Source organism: Zootoca vivipara, chromosome 13 (assembly GCF_965207765.1).
Source record: "Zootoca vivipara chromosome 13, rZooViv2.hap1.1, whole genome shotgun sequence".
In the NCBI taxonomy this organism is placed as follows: Eukaryota; Metazoa; Chordata; class Lepidosauria; order Squamata; family Lacertidae; genus Zootoca; species Zootoca vivipara.
Window position 1 is genome coordinate 25872117 of NC_142596.1, and position 20901 is coordinate 25893017.

The 20901-nt window shown below is 50.2% G+C and overlaps 1 protein-coding gene across 2 annotated transcripts; it reads left to right on the forward strand.

The window, feature by feature from the left end:
• The first annotated feature begins 1994 nt into the window (after positions 1-1994).
• Positions 1995-19850, forward strand: SKOR1 (SKI family transcriptional corepressor 1). Of its 2 annotated transcripts, XM_088656949.1 has the most exons (8): positions 1995-3953; positions 7140-7239; positions 7862-7969; positions 11291-11362; positions 13471-13545; positions 15723-15797; positions 16986-17051; positions 19643-19850. In XM_088656949.1, exons 1-8 carry the CDS (start codon positions 1995-1997, stop codon positions 19738-19740), a joined length of 2553 nt encoding a protein of 850 aa, XP_088513075.1. In that variant the 3' UTR covers positions 19741-19850. The 2 variants fall into 2 exon arrangements, with proteins under 2 accessions (XP_088513075.1, XP_088513076.1); XM_088656950.1 differs by lacking the exon at positions 7862-7969.
• Positions 19851-20901: the final 1051 nt, after the last annotated feature.

Sequence of the window (20901 nt, forward strand, 5' to 3'; positions counted from 1 at the left end):
GTTTGTTGGTTCCTCTTATTTCCTGCTTGTTATATTTTTGTATTCTCTGTGCATATTCGTTTTTAATCTAATACCGGTATAAATATTTCCTTCCTGATTTCGGGTTTGGTTTTCTTTTCGCGGCCGCTGCCGGAGATCAGCCACTTTCCCCAGAAACCTCCACTTTAAAAAGGGCAAATACAATTAAAAAAAAAAAACAGGCCCAGCGAGAGGTCTTGCTTTGCGTATTGATGTCCTTTGAAAATGTAATTTTCACGGCGCATTTGTTTATTTCGCGTTTCCCTTTTTCTTGTTATGTTTTAAACAATCTGTCTTCTGGTGATTGAAGTCTGTTTCTTTGCATGTTCATTTTCATTTTTTGGCGGGGGAAGACGAAGATGTGAGATGTGTGTGGTGGGGGGAGAAAGGAAGTTTGTATTCACATTTGAGCGAGGCACCAACGTCTGGACTATTCTGTGTAATTACCACGAAAGCCTCTTACTTAATCCGGGGTGATCCTGTTTGGGTAAGCTCCTTCGCTTGGCTCAGGGTCCCCTTCTGCTGCTCCGCTTCCCCCACTTCCTTCTTTTTTATTTTCTTTTAACGTGACGGTGGACTCTTTAAGTGGCACGGTTAAGTAATCTTCCTTGCTCCTAATCTCCTGTAAAGACATTAGAAAACGGGGGAGGGGGACTTTCCAACGATGCTCAACTACTTTCAAGTCTGTTCCATCAACCCTATTTAGAAATTAGAGACCCATACAGGGAGGGGAGGGGGGCAATAAAAGCAACTTGGACTGGCTTCCCCCACTCACCTCCCCCCTTTTCTGGTTGTTTGGAAGCCCCTGGATCTTTTCCTAATTTTTCAACCCCCCTCTTCTGTTTGGCAGCAGGAAAACCCAGAGTTGGTTGTTGGTTTGTTTCCTTTCCTTTCCTTTTCCTTTTTTGTTAAATACATCTGGCACCATGTTGGGGCCGGATTACTGCTCAGGCTAAGAAAGGCAGCGAGTGTATTTAAACCAGCCTTGATCCTGGCCGTCTAAAGCGGGAGCGAGCCGGGCGCTTTGGCTCCGGATTCGGTGGGTAGCTCCTCTAACGTGTAAATACAATTGCCTGCTGCTCTAATTAAAGCCGCCTCGTTTTCTCCCCCCCCCCCCGTGGAAGCAATTGCTGCTTTCCTAATAGTGTTGTTGCTGTTGTGGTTGTTGACTATATATCGCATGCACACACACACACACCATAACATATGCGCGAGGATTTACAAACAAACACAAACATATCCCCCCTCCTAAAAAAGAACTCAGCCCTTTTAAAAAGAGAGACCATGAGTGAATGTGAAGGAGAAACGCAGAGAAGATACTTTGTTCTGGGGAGGCTGTCACACGCTCTCCCCAGTCATGCGTGTGACATTTTTGGGACTTTGATGGGTTTGTTTGTTTTACTGTAAACCACCCTGAAACCCCAGCCAGGGCAGTGTTTAGCCTCAGGCTCCACCATGGTTGTGTGTGTGTCTCTGTCTTTCTAAAAACAACAAGCAACGTTTGTCTCTTTCGCAATATTTGCGGACTTTCGAAATGCATCGTTCGAGGGGTGGCGGCAGTGGAGTTTGATGGGGTTCCCAGGCTCCAACAATTTCCGATAGAGGGTCAAGAAGGAACCACATTTCCCTCGCCTAAAAGGAAGGAGGAAGGGAGGGGCGGGTGCAGTGACAGGTGCTTCCCCCCCCCCCCCCGCCACCCACCCAAAGGAGTTTTTCGCCCGGCTGGATCGACTGGGCCCGGCTGTCGGTGAACTTGGGTCTGTCCTCATTTCTTTCCGGCGACGGCTCTTGCCTCGACGGCGAGCCTCTGGGCTTCTGGTCGAGTCTCTCCCGCCCAGCCCCCTCCCCGAGCCGCGGCTTCCCCCTCCTCGCCGCCACCCCACCGCTTCGTAAGAAAATGTTGGCAGCCTCCTCCCGTCCTGAGTGCTTCTTCTTCTCCTTCTTCCTTCGCAGGAGCTCGGCCATCTGGGGGGGAGATGGAGTCGCTGGCCGCCGCCAGTCAGCTGGGAACTGGGAGAGACTCTGGCTCCTCCTCCTCCTCCTCGCCCCACTCCAAGCAGGAGCTGCAGCCTTACTCGGGCGCCAGCCCCCTGAAGCCCAACCAAGTCGGGGAGACCTCCTTGTATGGCGTGCCCATCGTGTCGCTCGTCATCGACGGGCAGGAGCGCCTGTGCTTGGCGCAGATCTCCAACACGCTGCTCAAGAACTACAGCTACAATGAGATCCACAACCGTCGGGTCGCGCTGGGGATCACCTGCGTGCAGTGCACCCCGGTGCAGCTGGAAATTCTCCGTCGGGCCGGCGCCATGCCCATCTCCTCGCGGCGCTGCGGCATGATCACCAAGCGGGAAGCCGAGCGCCTTTGCAAGTCCTTCCTGGGCGAGCACAAGCCGCCCAAGCTGCCGGAGAACTTCGCCTTCGACGTGGTGCACGAGTGCGCCTGGGGCTCGCGCGGCAGCTTCATCCCGGCCCGCTACAACAGCTCGCGGGCCAAGTGCATCAAGTGCAGCTACTGCAGCATGTACTTCTCGCCCAACAAGTTCATCTTCCACTCCCACCGCACCCCCGAGGCCAAGTACACGCAGCCCGACGCCGCCAACTTCAACTCGTGGCGCCGCCACCTCAAGCTCAGCGACAAGACGGCCACCGACGACCTCAGCCACGCCTGGGAGGACGTCAAGGCTATGTTCAACGGCGGCACTCGCAAGCGGACCTTCTCCTTACACGGGGCGGGCGGCGGCGGCGGCGGCGGCAGCGCTTCCCATGCGGCCAAGAGCGCCCTTCAAGACCTGCCCCCGGTGCACAAGAGCCTGCGCTGCAGCGGCGCCGAGGAGCAGCCCGGGGAGCGCGGCGGGCTGGGCTTGCCCGCGGGGGCGCACGGGCCGGCCGCCGCCGTGCGAAGCTACCCGGTCATCCCGGTGCCCAGCAAGGGCTTCGGGATGCTGCAGAAACTGCCGCCGCCTCTCTTCCCGCCCCCCTACGGCTTCCCCGCCGCCGCCTTCGGGCTCTGCCCCAAAAAGCAGGACGATTCCCTGGGAGGCGCTGGAGGAGGCGACCAGGTCAAAGCCGGTGGTTTGCCGCAGGGCATGTTTTGGGGGCCGCCGCACCCCCACCCGCCTCAGCCTCAGCAGCAACCGGGGGGCTCGGCTAAGGACAGCGGAGTCTACCCGTCCTTCCCCATGTTCTGGCCGGCCTCCGGGAGTCTCCCGGTGCCGCCCTACCCGGCCCAGAGTCAGGCCAAGGCGGCCGCCACGGCGGTTGTTGTAGCCGCGGCCGCCGCCGCAGCCGCCGCCGCAGTAGAACCTCTGGGCCTGCGGGGCCACGGCCACGTGGAGCTGGAAGGGTCGGAGCCGTCGGGCAGCGAGCGCAGCAGCGCCACCCCACAGGAAGGCTCGGGCTCCGGGGCCGCCGACGGCGAGCGCTGCTCCAGCGCCCTCTCCAGAGCTGCGGCCGTCGGGGAGGAGGAGCGGTCCGGGGACGAAGCCTTGCTGCCCCCGCTGCCCCTGCCCAGGAAAGGCAGCTACCTGTCTGCCTTCCGCCCCGTCGTGAAAGACGCGGAGAGCATAGCTAAGCTCTACGGGACTCGCGAGGCCTATGGAGGCCCCACCGGCTGCCCGGGCTACCTCTCACCGGACTTCCTCAGCGAGGGTAGCTCCAGCTACCGCTCCCTCTCTCCGGGCAACGACACGGTGGACGAGCCCGAAGTGGACGTCGAATCCAACCGCTTTCCTGAGGACGAGGACGAGGACGAGGTGCCCGTCGAGGAAGCCGAGGAAGCCTCTCCTCCCCAGCAGCTTCTCTTGACCGAGACCGAGGAGCCTCTTGCAGCCGTTGGCAGCGTCGGCGTCCTGGCGGCCGCGGAGAAGCCTGCGGAGAAGGCCCTGGAGCCCGAAGGGAGCCCCCCGGCAAGGAGCAACAGCAGGGGCGGCTATGAGGTGCGAGGAGGGGTGATATCAGGAAGCCGGGTGGGAACAAAGGGCGGCGATGCCAGTTCCTGCTACTCCCGTCCTCGCCCCGAATTCCACCACGATAGAGAGGGTGTGAGTCTCTCAGAATTAGGCCTGGGCGGCTCTCCAGCGCCGGATTGGGAGGTCGCGCGCGCGGCAGGGGGTGTTCTTGAGAGACTTTCTCCCAGCCATGGCCGCCAGATGCAAGTGGGTGGGTGGTTTAGGACAAGACCTCGGGCTTGTGGTTGTGGGACCTTCTACTTCGTTATTCTTGCTGATTTTCCACAACCTTTGCGCAAAATAGTGGCTAAGAAATAGGGAGCCCAGGCTCAGCCCAGCAATGCATGTTCCTAATCAGACGGGAGCTTGCAGTCCTGCCCGATAAGGACCCCCCCCCTGCCCTCCTCCACACCATTACTTGAGATAAGCAGGCATTACTTAGAAGAAGGAGGGTGGGAAGACGGACCGTTTGTAGTTTGTTAAACAATTGGGATTATTGAGTCATCTCTGGTCTAGAATATCAATAGTAATAGGAAAGATTGACCCTGAGCGTCGAGGTTTTGCTCGCGAGTGCAGCTCTGGATTTCCCAATAGGCAGACTAAGCACGTGCTTGGGACACCAGCAAAACAGGGACACACGCTCACAAATCGATATTTTATTTTTAAGAATTTGACATATATATTTTTAAATACACCGAATTGGTTGTCTGTGGTCGGGGAAAATCATAACTTTTTGTTAGACTACCTTTCATCCCACTACACGCACTTCGCCCGCTTTTAGTATTGTTTTTATTCTGCGTTACATACTAGACTGGAGGGGTGCATCACAATATTCTAAATGCTAAAGGCCTCTTAACCTGACCCTGCAGGAGCGCAAGGTTTTACTGAACTCGGGATAAAAGTCGTCTTGGGGAGACAGGGATGCGGGGAGACTCTTCCAGGGGAGAGAGGAAGGAGTTCAGACACCAATGGTTGGATCCAACACCAGACCCATGAAAATTAATGAACACGATTAACATACTGTAGGTCCATTCATTTCAATGGGTCTACTCTGAGTAAAGCTGAATTGCGTGAGACCGAATGGCTTTCAGTTGCAGATTGAAAACAAGTCTGAGAGGTTTCAAAGTTGTTGTTTTTAATCTGGTCAACTAGGTTGTGGAATTATTAATATTTTTAAAAAGACAGGCCAGGCAAGCAAAGGATGCTGGACCAAGTGACCCCACTTTAATTGCAAATTACTTCCCACATTTTTAGGAGAAGGGCCGGGCCGTAGCTCAGGGGTCTAGAAGACCTGTTTTGTATGCGGAAGGTCCCAGGTTGAATCCCGGGACCTCCAGGCAAAGCTAGGAGAGATCCCTGTTTCTGAACCCTGGAAAGCCGCTGCCAGTCAGTGTAAGTAATACTGAGCTAGATGAACCAATGACCTGACTTAGTATGAAAGAGCTTTCCATGTCCCTGGGCAAACTCAGCACAAGTTAGTGAGGCCCTCCTAACGCATTGAAGGGATATTGGTGGCCGTAGAGGCTTGAACCAGGCCAGCCCTGAACCACGTGATACGATTCTCCATGACTGTACCTGCCTGGGCTGGGAGAAGGCGGTGGGTTGACCCTGATTGCAGCCGAAGTGTCAAAACATTTCCAGTTCGGTTAATTTATGCCTTTGAAAGTCCGCATCCCACCCGTTGCCAAAAAGACCGCAAACGCTGCGAAAGCACCGCGCTGCCCTTGCGCTGTCTTCAGCACCGTGGACAGATCCCAGCTCGCCCGGAATCGAGGGGCAGATGCCATAGCAGGCATCTAATTAATAAGAAGCCCAGAGGACTTGCCTCACCCGCCCCAATTTCTCTATGGCAGAGGCGGTGGCTTTGAACCAGGTTGCTCCAGCAACAGTCAAAGGGGCGCACCAAGACAGCGTTTGGAAAGACGCTTCAAATCAAATGGATTTGGGAAGGAAGCACTCTCCCCACAGAGAGTTTTTAAATCCTTGTTTATTTATTTACCACGTTTCTGGCGCACCTTTTCCTCCAAGGGACTGCAGGTGTGGTACATGGTCGTCGTCCCCCCCCCCATTTAATGCCAACAACAACCCTGTGAGGTAGATTAGGCTGAGTGAAGGCAGTGACTGGCCCGCTGTTATATGAACCGACCTACTTGCAAAGACCCTAAAAGTCGGAGCGCAGTCCTCAGGCAAGAGACGCAGAGTGGATCGGCTATACGCCTGGAGCGAGGCAACGCAAGTTTCTAGTCCCCATCCCGCGCAAAACAGTTGACAAGAGGGAGAGTTATCAACGCTAGGAATAAGCGAGGGGACGCTAATCGATATAATACAATATGGGTAGGGGTCAAGGGACTGCCATCGCGAGGACTCCCCCACCCCCTTTCTGGGGGGTGGGAGGAGAGCGGTGTCTCGCTTAGCTGAAAAGGAGAGTTCTCCCTCTCCCTCTCCCTCCCCATTTTAACTACCTCCGATGGGACTGGATCACCAGCATGAATCCTCCTTAAATCAACACTCCCCCCAACTTCCTGGGTCCACTCCCCCCCACTGTTTAGACACGAAGTGTTTTAGGGACGACCCCTGGGAACTATAAGGACACGGATTACCTGGGAAGAGTCGTCTCTCCCTCCATCCCAGGATCTATTGGTTGAAGCTGATAGAATTAATGTGCTGCTAGATTTGAAGAGCTGAGAAAGGAAAGGTGGGGGTGATGCGGGGGGGGTAGGCTGGTCAGAGGGGAGAGAAACTTGCAGGCTTTGAAAAACTATTGAGTTCCAAGGCTGACTTTGAAGGGGGCTAATTTTCTCTACTGTCCCTAATAAAGATACCTCTAAGGAGATCGCAGGTGAAGTGGCTTTTTCTGTGCTGGACAAGAGACCTTTTACACACACACCCGCCGGAAACCGCCCCCCCTCCTTTCCCTCTCCCCAATGGACAATTCGTTTTCTGAGCTGAGCTGGAGCAGGGTCTTGTTTTCGGAAAAGCTGGGAGGGGACGACGACAAAGAATAGTTTCCAATTTGGCTGCATTTGGAACGCTTTTGGGGGGGTCTCATTTTTTTGCTTCAGAGAGATTTTCCCGCGGCGGCATAACATTAATTAACAAATAGAATTAAAAAATAAACAATGGAGCATAGGAAAAATAAGAATAAATGCAACTGTTGCGCTGTTTCTTTCTCAGGTGTATCCACAAGACAGAGAGGATCGGTCGCAAGTTCTCAAAGCCAGCACCCCTCTGGGCCCCCAGACAACCCCGTACCTCTGCACTCCGGAGAGGAATGGTAAGTATGAACCACGTGCCTAGACATACTTTGAAGCATCAGGGGCGGAATTTTTGTTTGATTCCAAAAGTCTTAATAATTGTTTGAATTGATGTCAAAACGTTTCCACTTCCTTAAAAAAATAATATTTGGCCGCACGTTTCAAATAAACCAGAGGTCATTTTTTAAAAACAAAACTTTCACCTGCCAATATTGTTTATCTAATATTGCTATTGCCTTTATTTATTTATTTGTGGGGTGGGAGAAGAAAATAGACAGTGCCCTGCAGGCGTTTAATCAAGCATGCTCTTTCCGGGGGTCGTATAGCAATGTTTTCAACTCTCCAAAGGAGAGACTCTGCAAAGCCCACTTCTTTGAAGCGCAGCCGCCGCCGCACGCCCACCCCATAGAAGGAGGGCAGCTGGGAACGTTTCTTGAGGAAGGGGTCGGGTGGAGGGGGTGGTGGTTAGAAAACTGATGGGATAAAAGCCTCCCAAGGAGCAAGCTCCTTTCCTCGGCAAGGCGATTAGGCTGTCCCCTAAGAAGGCTTTAACGAGGACTTTGTCCTTAATTATGTAATTAAGGATATATCAGGCTCATACTTTCGTTGCCTATGCTGCAAAATCGGTTTATTCTCTCTAAGAACCAGATAAAGAAGACAATCATTCGACAGCTGAGGATTTGGAGAGCAAGAAATCCTATCAGAACCAAAGGAGCGTCGCCCAGCCCAGCCCAGCCCACACCGACAGAGGTAAAATGATGTGCTGACTTTGGAAAAAGGAGGGTGGGCGGCCCTGAAACCAGCCCTTCCCCAACCTGGTGGCCTCCAGGTTTTGTGGACTGCATCACCTCCCAATGTCCTATGGCCCTGCTGGCTGGGGCTGATGTGAGTTGCAATCCAAAACAACTGGAGGACACCAGGTTAGCAAATGTGTTCTTAAAGGCACCTCTTACCTCGGAGACCTACCCTGCAGAAGTAGCAGCGCATAGGAGGTGGATCAGAGGATCTCAGGCTATGCCCCCTGCTCTTGGAGTAGTTTAGCCATCCGGCCAGGCCAGTTGTCCCCATCGGCTAATGGCCAGGTTCACCTTCAACCAAAGGAGACTTATTGGCAGCCGAGATTCGCTGGGATGTGCCTTCATTGCCACCCCTGTTTTAATTGACCGAGATAATAATAAATTCCTTCTCAGTTGGAAGAGAAGGGTTGGTTGATGCTGATTGTTAGCGAAGGACTCGGTGCCTAGATTTGCTGGGACACCTGGAGTTACGGCCCCTAAAACAGCCTTTCCGGGCTTGATTCTCTCCAGATGTTTTGAACTTCAAGTCCCACCACCTCGAGCAGTCATGGCGGGACTCTTTGCCCGAAACATCTGGCTGCACTAAGACCGCCACAAACTTAGGATAAAAGGTAGCATCAAGACAACCGGGTCTGCTATGAGTCCTGTTCTGGCCAGAGGCTTCACTGAGCCTCTGTACACAGACATGGACTTTGTAAGGGAAAACTTTGCAGTAGTTCCCACTTGTATTCTCTCTTTTTTTTATAATTATATTTATTGGAATTTTTACAATAGAAAAAAAATACCACACAAAAATACAAAAGCTTAAAAAATAGAAAAGAAATATTAAGAAAAACAAAAGAAAAAGCACAAAAAGAAAAAAGAAAAGTAATATCTCTAACAATATCTTGTCCCCGACTTCCCTGTCCCTCCCCTCCCGGGTCTATTCCGTATCAAATTTCACAACTTCTTTTTTTGTATTCTCTTAACGGGCTGGGAGAGAAATAGCTGTGAGCATTTTTACTATGTACTCAGTGGCAGTGAAAGGAATGTCAACGTAGGAGCTGTATTCAACGAAGTCCTACGCACAGCAGAGACATTGAGATGAATGTACCAAAGTTAGCCATGATCATTAATTTCAGTGGGTCAACTCTTGAGTCGAACTGGCACCGGAAACGACCCTTCGTGTCAATAGTGGTTAATATTGACTTCCCAAGTAATTCATGGGCCCTCCCCCCCCCGCCTTTTTTTAACAACTTCAGCTCCTTTGAACTACAATTCCATCCACCCAGCAGAGCTATATAATGTTGGAACTGATGGGAGTTGTAGTTGAAAATAGTTGGGGGTGGGGGCGGAGGTCCCAGGTTGGTCCAGGCTCCTTTAGGGCTACTTCGATGGGTATAAAACTCCCCCCCCCGTCCCAGGGCTTCGGTCTAAAGTTCAATGTGTAATGTAGCACGAATGCAACTTCTCCGAAGTTAACGTGAGTGTGGCGGCAGAAAGACGTGAGCCAGGATTTATTGGGAGGGGGGCTTTATATTAGGGGGGCAGAGCCACAGTTAGTTAAATATTTTTATTGATTTACTTGATTGGGGGGCAACTGCCCCCTGCCCCCCCCCCGCTTGGCCCATGTGAGCACAGTTCATCTTTTTTCAGAACTGATATATTGGACTGTAGTTAAATAATCTAAGGCAGCCCTCCCAGTTTAAAAGGGGAGAAGAAACGCCAGGTGTATTAGAGATCTCAATGAGAGGTTTACTCCCCGCCCCCCTCCAATACATGGTAAATAAATATTTAAAGTTGAAGTTAGGAAGAGAGAGAGAAAACGAAGGAATGGTGACGGTATGTTACAAATCAAGGCCTCCTTAAACGGGGGAAGGGGGGCTGGGACTCCTCGCTGTCTCCCTTCCCGACACCTTCCACGCTTCTCTGTAATTTCGGTGATAAATTTTCCGCGCAAAGGAGCAGCGGGATTTGGCTGGAAAGAAACCGCTTGGTTTCCATTCAAGGGCGGCTGCTGCTCTGGCCCCCGCCCCCGGTCAAACCGCCCTCTTGAAATTTTCAGTCGGTAGTTAATGTAGGAGGGTGACACCTGGATTCCCTCGCGGGGCTTTTCGAAGCTTTCTCCTGCCAGAGTCTTTCTCAGCCCCTTTGCAACAACAGCCCGATTTAGTCGAGAGCCAGTCCCGGGACTGTCTGCGGGCTTCCTTGGAAATCCCCCCCTCTTAAGTGAAAGGTGCCAATGAGTAAGCAATTGGACGCGACGGGGCTTACTCTCCGACTGGGTACACCTTAGGGTCCCACCCCAAGGACCCGGAAACCGCTTAAGCTGCGGTCTGGTTGACGTGGGAGCGCAGGTCGTTTGCATAGTCTAACCTTAATGTGCAATTAGTAGCACCCAGCGTTTAGCGCAGCAGTATGCAAATCTTCTGGATGGCGCTTAGATCTGTGAACGGTCATTCACACGTGCCTATGGTCGGGTGGTGTGTAGGGCTGAAGCTGAGCTCAAACTTACTGAGTCTGCAAGGAAGGAGGCGGCAGGGATTTCTAAACTCTAGGTCACTTTTGCATTTTCAGAGCCATCTTTGTTAGGTTTCGTCGTGACTAGTAGTGTGTGAGAGATGTCGCCATTATGCCCATTTTTTCAGACGAGAACTAACGTGTCCAGTAAATGTGTTCCCAATTCTGCCGGATTTGTGCCAGACTTCTAAAATCTGCTGCTACACGCTTTAAGGCTCTACAGTATATTGTAATATATAGAGTAGGTAAATAGGAGGTAGGACAAGCCTAGCAGGACCCAGAGGAGATGTTAGCGACCGGGTGCAAGCGCGGTGTGCCTGGAAGCGATGGCAATGTTAGGAAGGCTGAGTTCACACGTGCGTGAGCATCACTTGACAGTTCTGCTCTTAAATGCCTGAACTGGCTCTGTCTGGTGTCTGAGGCCATGACAGGTTACACGGAGGATTTGCTCATGCTGTTAGGCCAATGCCGGTCCGTCCACACGTGCATGTCATCGCGTGATATTGGAGAGACGATCGGGGTCTTTTATTTCAACATGTGCACAAATGTCGAGAAGGACTCGGAAACTTTGATTATCAAATGTATGATAATCTCCACCAACTGCATCTCTTCTTTTGTTTCCTCCGAGTTGTCCATTGCTCCCCGCCCGCCAAGGACAGATGATGGGGCGGGGGTGGGTGGGTTTCCCCTACACTTGCCAGGGTGTGTGTGTGTTTTGGGGGAGCGGGGGCGGAATCAGCTCTCACCCTTTGCCTTTCATCTTTCCTGGGCCCAGGAGATGAGGTGGTCAGCATTGACGTCACCGGGACTCAACTGGGGGAGAAAGATATTGGGAACCTTGCGAGAGGTAAGAGTGCCTTTTTTGTGGTTTTGCTGGACAAGGGAAGGGAGCGGTGAGAGGAGCGGGGCCTGCGCAAAGAAGGTCGGGGACAGTGGAAAGCATCTAAGGATAACTTTCACAAAGGGCTAATCCACAGCGATTCTCCTCCCGGACCTCCTTCCCTGTTATCTTCTAGCTCAGCCCCCACCCCCACCCCGCAGTCTGGTGCCCTCTCGATGTTGTTGGACTCCAGCTCCCATCAGCCCCAGCCTGCTGGAGTCCAACCGAAGTGCTTCTTCATGCAGCGTGCAGTTAAACTGTGGAACTCACTGCCACTGGAGGAAGTGATGGTCACCAACCTAGATGGCTTTAATGATGATTGGATGAATTCATGGAGGAGAGGGCTAATCAGTGACTGCTAGCCACCATGACTATAGTCTTCCTCCACAGCTGGAGGCAGAATGCTTCTGAATCCCAGTTGCTGGGAACCAGAGGAGGGGAGAGGGCTCTTGTGGTTAGATCCTGCTTGTGGGTTTCCCAAAGGCATCTGGTTGGCAATTGTGAGATTATGACAAAGACTCTGCGCCTGCCCATTGAGGAAAATAGGAAGCCCAGAGCACCTTTTCTTCAGACGCCCCTTCTATGAAGAGGCACGGAGGGAGATCCTGGACCCCATACTGGCAAAGTCAGTAGGCCTCCCGGAAAAGCAAATATGGGACCTGATCCTGCTAGGCAAAGACCAGAAGATAACCAGGACGGTCGCCAGATTCTGTGTCCAGATATGCAAACACAGACTTTCTCCTGAGAATAACCAGCCGTCCGAGCGATCTAGGCCCAGTCTTCTGCGGCAGCTTTTTAAGTTTTAAGGTTTAAGTTTTAAGTACCCCCATGCGCATTGCATTTACAAATATCAATTTTATTGTTGTATAAAGTGTCACATATATGTTATGTTCCTTGGAACTGTTCTTCCAAAGGGATTTTTATAAGAGCTGGTCTTTGACCGTAATAAAGTATAAAGCAGGCATCCCCAAACTGCGGCCCTCCAGATGTTTTGGCCTACAACTCCCATGATCCCTAGCTAACAGGACCAGTGGTCAGGGATGATGGGAATTGTAGTTCAAAACTTTTGGAGGGCCGAAGTTTGGGGGTGCCTGGTATAAAGTAAAGTAAAGTGTGAGATTATGATGCTGGACGAGATGGGCCTCCAGCAGACTCCTCTTAACATTAACCAACTAACCGGGGAGAAACTGTAGTTCTTTTCTTATTAAATACATGCCTTGTTATTTACACAAACTCTCTCGCTTTCCCCGTCGTCTGCCTACATCCAGTCTCTCTTGTCTGCACTCCGTAGCCCAAACGTCTTCCTCGCTCTTCAGTCACCAGTCACGCAAACGCGCTGCCTCCCGCATTTCGCTGCCCCCCGTTTTTCATTCAAGTTTCTGCGTCAGGAGACCCTGTTGGCTCGCCTGCCTGTCTTAATGTAGATTTGAGAGGGACGTATTAGCAGCCATTCCTCGAGATCTGTGGCCCATCGAGCCTAATTTCTAGATCTATCTATCCATGGGGGGCGGGGGCGGGGGAAAGCCCGTTCATAATGCGCATTGACAGCCTCGCTATGGGTTTCTGCTGTGGTATGGAATGGAGAGATTTAAAGGGTCTTTTGTTAATATCCAAGCAGGAGAGTGAGATGGGTGGTTCCTCACCGGCTCAGGGCGCACCAGAGAGAATATATGGAAGGAGGGTCCTTACCTCCCCAGCCTAGATTTGCAGCTTGGGTTCAAGGAAGCTACTGACCTGGGAATCAAGCGGCTTACTTCTGAGTAAACAGGCGTTGGACTGCGCTGGTAGTGAAGATGCAGTGGGTGTATTTGTTTTGTTTTGATTTTCTTTTAAAATAGCAACAACCCGAAATTAATAGAATAGGTTTTTGACAAATTTAAATGCCCTAGCTGCCAATCTCCCTCCCTCTCTCTTTCTCTCTCTAATAAAGATCTCTTATATTAGGGTTGGACTAGATGACCCTTGAGGTTACTTCCAGCTCTACAATTATGATTCCCCATGGGGAAATGAGAGGATTGGGGTCCACGTACCCCGACTCTCCCTCTGGGCTCAACGCAATATTCTTTTCTTCACAGATGAGTTGCAAAAACTCCTCATGGAGCAAATGGAGCTGAGGAAAAAACTGGAACGGGAATTCCAAAGTCTGAAAGGTATATGCACCGCCTTCCTTAAGTCTCTGTAAAGGGCCGCTGTTTCTACAACGAGTACAAGTAAAACATGTTATGAGGGCGAAATTGCATGAAGCGGATTGCAATTAATGGATTGTTGACCATCCGATTAAAATGTACACAAAAGGCCAAGGGAGCCACGTTGGTCCATAAGGAAAAGCAAAGAAACCTCTAAAATCCACAGTAGGGCGATACCTTTATTAGGAACAACGAACATTTTAGGAAAGAGTGCGGAAGCTTTGGAATTCTCCAGAATTCTTCATCAGGCAATCTTGCATTGTACCTGATGAAGAGTTCTGGAGAACACTGAGGCTTGCCACTGTTTTGTAACCTTTCGGTCGGTCCTAATGAAATTTAGTTGTGGGTTTTGAAGACTAAATGTGGGTTTCACTTGCAAAGTTTGCATTGGGGTAGGCGCTGGCTTTCTTGCCCAAACGGGTCTTTGCCTGCCCTTTGCAGTTGAGCGCAACCCTTTCCAAGTCCGGTCCAAATAACACCGAGCTAACCGGCAAGCTCTCAGCATCTTTAGCCTAGGGGAAATCGGAGTTTAGGTGGAAAGCAGAAATTAAAACCCTTCAGCCAATTGAAGGCGCCAGGAATTGATATCTGATATTCCGCGCTCTCGCCGTGGCTGAAGCAGCCGATCGATTATTAATTTGCTAATTTATAGGTTAACTCTTTCGCGCCTTTGCAGAGTTTCTGCTTGCCTCGAATGGTTTTGAGCCGAACTGCTGTATCTGTAAGGCGGATTCTTTGGAGGTAACTGGACTTGCATTCCCACCCCGAAAGGCAGGGGGAATTGGAGGAGAGAGAGAGAGAGGAATCTCCTCTTCCATTCATTTCCAGCACACAATCCTCTTTACCTGGGAGTAATTCCCATGAAACGCCCTCAATGCTAGGAAGTGGGTTCCATGGAAATTAATTTGACTCACTCCCGAGTAACCGAGATATCGATGTTATTGAAGGGTGTGGAGGGCGTCATCCTCGTCGGGTGTTTAATCTGTAGCTGAACTGGAATTAAATCTTGTCCTGCCCTCTAAAATAGCAGGACCGCTCCTATCCTCATAAATTATGAGCGTAAACAATTTCAAACTCGTTATAATTATGAGGTTTAAAATTATTGTTAACCGCTACGATGAAGGGAAGGCAATACTGTAATAATAATAATAATAATAATAATAAATAATTAATAATTAATAATAATAGTAAAAGGACTGAAAATCGCAGGTGGAGCGCGCATTCCTCCATTCATACATCACCCCTCAATTATTCTGTTTGAGAGATCTTAAAGATGGAGAAAGTCCATGCATTTCGAAGGGTGTTTGATTCGGGTTGCGGACTCCTATAGCGAGGTCGCTGCAAGGCGGGTGCGACTATTAAATACGCCACCCAGACTTTTCTCCAACTTTTCAAGCCTAGTTGGGCGGGGAAGGAGAAGGGAGCAGCCAAAGGTCTCTTGCAGGGGAGGGGAAAGGGCATGGATTTGGGGCCGGTCTTCAAGGTCGCCCAGATCTTCTTAGCTCTGGTCTTCACAACCGCTTTCAAAACAGTTCGCTTGTTTACAAGAGCGGCTGCTCCTCCGCCCCTCTTCACACACTGTCTTTTAAGGGAGGTCAGGCGCCAAGATTCCTTTAAAGGACGGGGGGGGGGAGCGCAGAGCGAGAAAGAACCCGGAATTAGAAGAAAAAGCGCCGCTGAAATGCTTTCTCTGTATTCTTGATTGATTGTGCGAGTAAATACCACCAGTTAATCCGGATTAATACGGGAGTGTTTGTCCTTGAAAAATAAACGCTGAAATGGGGAGGGGGGGAATTAAACGAAAAGACACCTTTGAAATTGTTTTTCTGATTGTGGGAGAAGCGGGCCGGACGGGAAAGGAATCTATCAATTAATCCAGACTGGGCTAATACAAACCGGAGGTACCACTGTATATGGCCTTTGCACTTTTAAACGGGGGAAAAAAGAAAGCAGTTTAAATGAAAACCTATAAACGAAAAAGCATGTCTGAAATTGTTTCTGTGTCTTTTGGATTGTGGCGGGGGTCTGCAGTTAATCCGGACTGATACATTCAGAAGCGCGGGAACAACGTTTGTATACATTTCGCTTGGCCGGATTTCCTTTTCCCCCGGGAGTAACAGATCCCTTTTTAAACCCCACAGATAACTTTCAAGACCAGATGAAGAGGGAACTGGCCTACCGCGAAGAAATGGTGCAGCAGCTGCAAATTGTGCGGGGTACGGGGATGATTTTTCCTCCTCCTCCTCCCCCCTCTCGTGCCCCATAATTACCCAAGCCAAAGCTAACCAGTAAAGCCAAACTAGGAGAAGCTGAATGTATGCTGAAGGATGACGACGACGATAAATAATAGTGGAACTGTGGCTCCGTGGCAGAGCCTCCCTGCCTGGGACCCTGGAGAACTGCTACCAGCTCCTGTAGACCAGTGTTTCCCAACCTTGTGCCTCCAGATGTTTTGGGACTACAACTCACATCATCCCTAGCTAACAAGACCAGTGGTCAGGGATGATGGGAATTGTAGTCCGAAAACAGCTGGAGGCACAAGGTTGGGAAACACTGCTGTAGACAATACTGAGCTAGCGGGACCAGTGGGTCTAAGATACTAGGATGCTCCTAATAATATGTGACCACCTAAGTGTTTCTGCTTGTTTCCAAGACTTGCTTCAGATTGCTCTCCCTCCACAGGATTGCTGTGGGTCAGAGATGGGCACATTCCAACCTTTTCTTTAAGCTCTCAAAACTCATAAGGGAGCAGCCTGATGCAGAGTCACCCCGTGGGTTCATGAATGATGTAGCTCAGGGATAGTTTTAATATATATATAGTTTTGTTGATTTCCAATGTATAGCAACAATGAAAAAAAGAGGGGGTGGGGAATACAACTAATTCAGTTTTGCTAACATTGCCTGGTTTATTAGACAGAGGACTTCCCTGTCCTACCTGGAGATGTCATGGGGATTGAATCTGGGGCCTTCTGCATGCAAGGAGGATGCTCGACCGCTGAGCTAGACCCTTTTCCAGAGCAACATGGCATTGCTTTTGCTGCAAGAAGTTAGTCGGCCCAACCCCCCTTGCAAATTGTTTGCTGCTACAATAAGCCTTAGCAAAGCCTCTCTCCAGTCCCCTTAAAAACTTCAACAGTTGTTGCCTTTCACTTTCTTTTGGGGTCACAAGTGAAAGGGAGGATTCTTGTCCCCTTTCTGGCTGGGCTGTCAGCATATTGTAAGGCAGTGTTTTCCAAACTACAGTTCTCATCATCCCCAACCACTGGTCCTGCTAGCTAGGGATGGTGGGAGTTGTAGTCCAAAAACAGCTGGAGACCCAAGTTTGGGAAACACCCGTGTAAGAGAAGGCAGATTATTGGGGCCTCCTAAATCTCCACCTACCCACTCTCCTCTTTTCTTTCCAGATACCCTGTGCAATGAGCTGGACCAAGAAAGGAAAGCTCGCTATGCCATTCAGCAGAAGCTAAAAGGTTGGTTGGAAATGCAGGGAAATGCCCCCCTCAAACTGCTGGTTTGGTGGGGCAGTATCATCTGTATTTTATGCATCATCAGAGTTTCGTGTCTCTGCAAAAACGTCTCATCAGAGGGACTCCCCTCATCCGTATCAATGTAGTTACTCAGGGGTCAGCAACCTTTTTCAGACCATGCGGTGGGCCGGACTATATTTTGAAGGGGGAAAAATGAACGAATTCCTATGCCCCACACATAACCCAGAGATGCATTTTAAATAAAAGCACACATTCTACTTATGTAAAAACACACTGATTCCCAGACCGTCCGCGGGCCGGATTTAGAAGGCAATTGGGCTGCATCCGGCCCACGGGCCTGAGGTTGCCTACCCCTGTCGTTACTCAATAGCAACAGAAATATCTTGAGTATACTGATATGTATATTATCAGATTGTCAGCATCATCAGATCCATTTAAATTACAGTATGTCCCACCTTTGCTCCAAGAAGCTGGACAAACAAAAACAGCAGCAGCAACAACATTATTCATAGCTGCCAAGTTTTCCCTTTTCTCGCGAGGAAGCCTATTCAGCATTAGGGAAAATCCCTTAAAAAAAGGGATAACTTGGCAGCTATGACATTATTTGTACCCAATCTACCACCCTGGGCAGCTTCCAGTTTATGCAGAATACAGTTCTCCTCCCCTTTTTATCCTCACAACCAGCTTGTAAGGTAAGGTAGGCTGAGAGATGGTGACTGGCCCAAGGTTACTCAGTGACCTACATGGCTGTGTGTGAGGATCTGAACCCTGGTCTCTTAGTCCAGGACTCTAACCACTGCACCACACTGGCGCAGATTATGCCCAAGGGCTTGTTTGGAGCAGAATAGGCACAATAGGCACCAATCTTTTGTATGAGACCTTTTCATTAGTCAAAGCTCCTCACAGACTGATGGTCTCTGCCTGCTTTTGAACAGCCCACACAGGAACCAATGTGGTGGAGTGACCACATGTTGGATTAGGACCTGGGAGACAGGGGTTCAAATCCCCACTTGGACATGAAGCTCACTGCGTGACCTTGTGCCAGACACTGCCTAACTTACCTCACAGGGTTGTTTGTGAGGTTTAAATTGGTGTGTGTGTGTGGGGGGTCATGTACACCATCATCTTGAGCTCATTGGAGGAAAGGTGGGATATAAATACAGCCAATCAATCAATAAGGACAGGTCAGCTTGTTTCTAAGGCTCATTTTTATTTGGGCTATAAGCAGCTCCATTCTATGCACATTTGCTTGGAAGCAAGTGCCAACAGATTCAGTGACATTTGAAGGCCACAGTCTCTTATCCACTTACCTGGAAGTAAAGCCCAACTGAACTCACCAGGGTGTGCTTTTGTCTAGGCAAGCAGTCTTTGCCAACCTGGTGCCCTCCAGGTGTTTTGAGCAACAACTCTCTGCTGAGTTGCGGTCAAAAACTACTGGAGGGCACCAATTTGGCCCTATACCAACATATAGGATTACCACTGTTAATAAAGTATAATGCCTCTTTTTTCCTCCTTCCAAGTTTCTGTGGTTTCTCGTCCTTCAGTCATGGAGGTGAAGATAGAGAGGGAGGGTGGTTTGATACATTTTCAAGTCAGGTTATTAATATCAACAATAAAATATTAATAATATTTTAATAAAACCCAGAGGTAAGATTTAAAAGGGATGTATGGTTGTTGTTGTTGTTGATGATGATGATAATAATAACAATAACAATAACAACTTATTTATATGCTGCTCATCTGACTGGGTTCCCCCAGTCACTCTGGGCAACTTTCAACAAATTAAAACACAATACAACATCAAACAAAACACTTCCCCGAACAGGGCTGCCTTCAGATGTCTTCTAAAAGTCAAATGATTGTTTATCTGTTTGACATCTGACAGGAGGGCGTTCCACAGGGCAGGTGCCACTACCAAGGAGGCCCTTTGCCTGGTTCCCTGTAACCTCACTTCTCTCAGTGACGGAACTGCCAGAACAGAACCTCAGAGCTAGATCTTAGTGTCTGGGCTGAATGACAAGGGTGGAGCTGCTCCACCCCCAGATTGCATGGACCTCAAGAAGATTAAGCCTCCCTGGCTGTGATCTTGAAGGGTTTGGGGGCCCTAAGGGTGTTTGCAAGGGGATTCATGGATGCTCAGTTGCTTAGGGAGAGCTAGGAAGATAGAGGGTCCCACACCCCATATTGCATTACCTCTGGCTCTGAGGATGCCTGGTCAATGTGTCAAGACCCACCCCCCAACAACACTGAGCTGTCAAGGAGTTTTAATCTGTGCTTAGCCACATAATCATAGAATCAAACCCACTGAAATGCAGTCTATTATTGTTTTGTGAAACTTTTAAACGGCTGTTGTTTTCTTATTGATAAATACATTGTTTTATCTATTTTGTAAACCGCTTTCAGGTTTGCTTTTATGATCAAGCGGCCTATAAATTTTATGAAATAAAGCAGAAAACAAAACATGGATTTTAACACCCCGTTTTCACCGATGAGAAATTAGTGTTGGGGGATTGGCATGGGAGACGTTTTATACTGCGTTTGACTCTCTCTCCCTCCTGCATCCCTCTCCACAGAGGCCCACGACGCGCTGCACCACTTCTCCTGCAAAATGCTGACTCCCCGCCACTGCACCGGGAACTGTTCCTTCAAGCCTCCTTTGCTGCCCCAGTGAGCGACCCTCCCCACATCCAGCGCCCCCCTCCCCGCAGAAGTCTGGGGCGGAAGCCGTCGCTGCTAGAGAGGCGTGGAAGCGAGATGGGTGGGGGGAAGAAGAGGCGTGCGTGCCACACAAACTCACACTCAAGAAATCCTGGGTGGGGAGGACGCCCGCGAGACACTAAGCCATGCCTGAATCTGAAGAAGCAGAGCTGTGTAAATAAGACAGGCGAGGGAATCCGGAGTGACGTGCGCTCCATTCCCCGCCGCCGCTGTGTAAATAGAGGCTGCGTCGGATTGTTCCGCCGATGATATTGGGACCACAGGCAGGCTGAAAAGACCTCGGAGAGGGTGGAGGGTAAGGAAGGCAGGAGAGGGGGCGGAGGCGAGCTCCTTTGACTTGGGGAGTGTGAGACGGGGAGTCACACCAGCGCCCCTCTCCGCCCAGACCAGTTCCTTGGCAGGCTTCCGCCTCTCTCTCTCTCCATCCTCTTCCACTTTTTGGGTCCACGACTCTCCACCCTGGCACAGACTTGGTCTGGGGAGGGGGGGGGGCTTCCAAGTGGCGATGTGCAATGGATAGAAGAAGCGTACTGTGATTTCCCCGACACCCCCCGTCCAGTATTCGTTAAGATTCTTTATTTATTTGCTGGTTTATTTATTCTGTATATTTATTTATGTTCCCAGCCCCCTCGACCATCATCTCTCTTGTAAACTGTTGATGTATAACAGCACTTTAAAGACAGAGGCCGGCGGATCGGGACATACGCCTGGTGCCCCCGCCCCGCAAAATCATCGCCAGTGTCGGCTGCTCCCAGAACAGACTCTTCCCGCCCCCCCCCAGTTGTTCCCGGAGAAAATTGGTCAGGTGTTCGTTTTTTGGGTTTTGTCCCCCCCCCCGTTTTTGTTTGGTTCTTGTTTAATAAAATTCGACTTTTGAACGAAGCAGCGAACTTCGAAAAGCCACACGTGATCGGTGATGGATTTATTATTGGGGGCAGGAGGAGAGAGACCTGATCGAGGTTCTGAGCATCTGAAAGGGTTTCTCTCTCTCTCTGCAAAATATGGACAACAGTTTTTCACCATCAATTAAGGCTCCCTTGCAGCGGTGGAGCTGTGGGGTCATTTTATATGCTGGACTCATAGGAGCCAACTCCTAGGGACCTAGGGGTTTCCG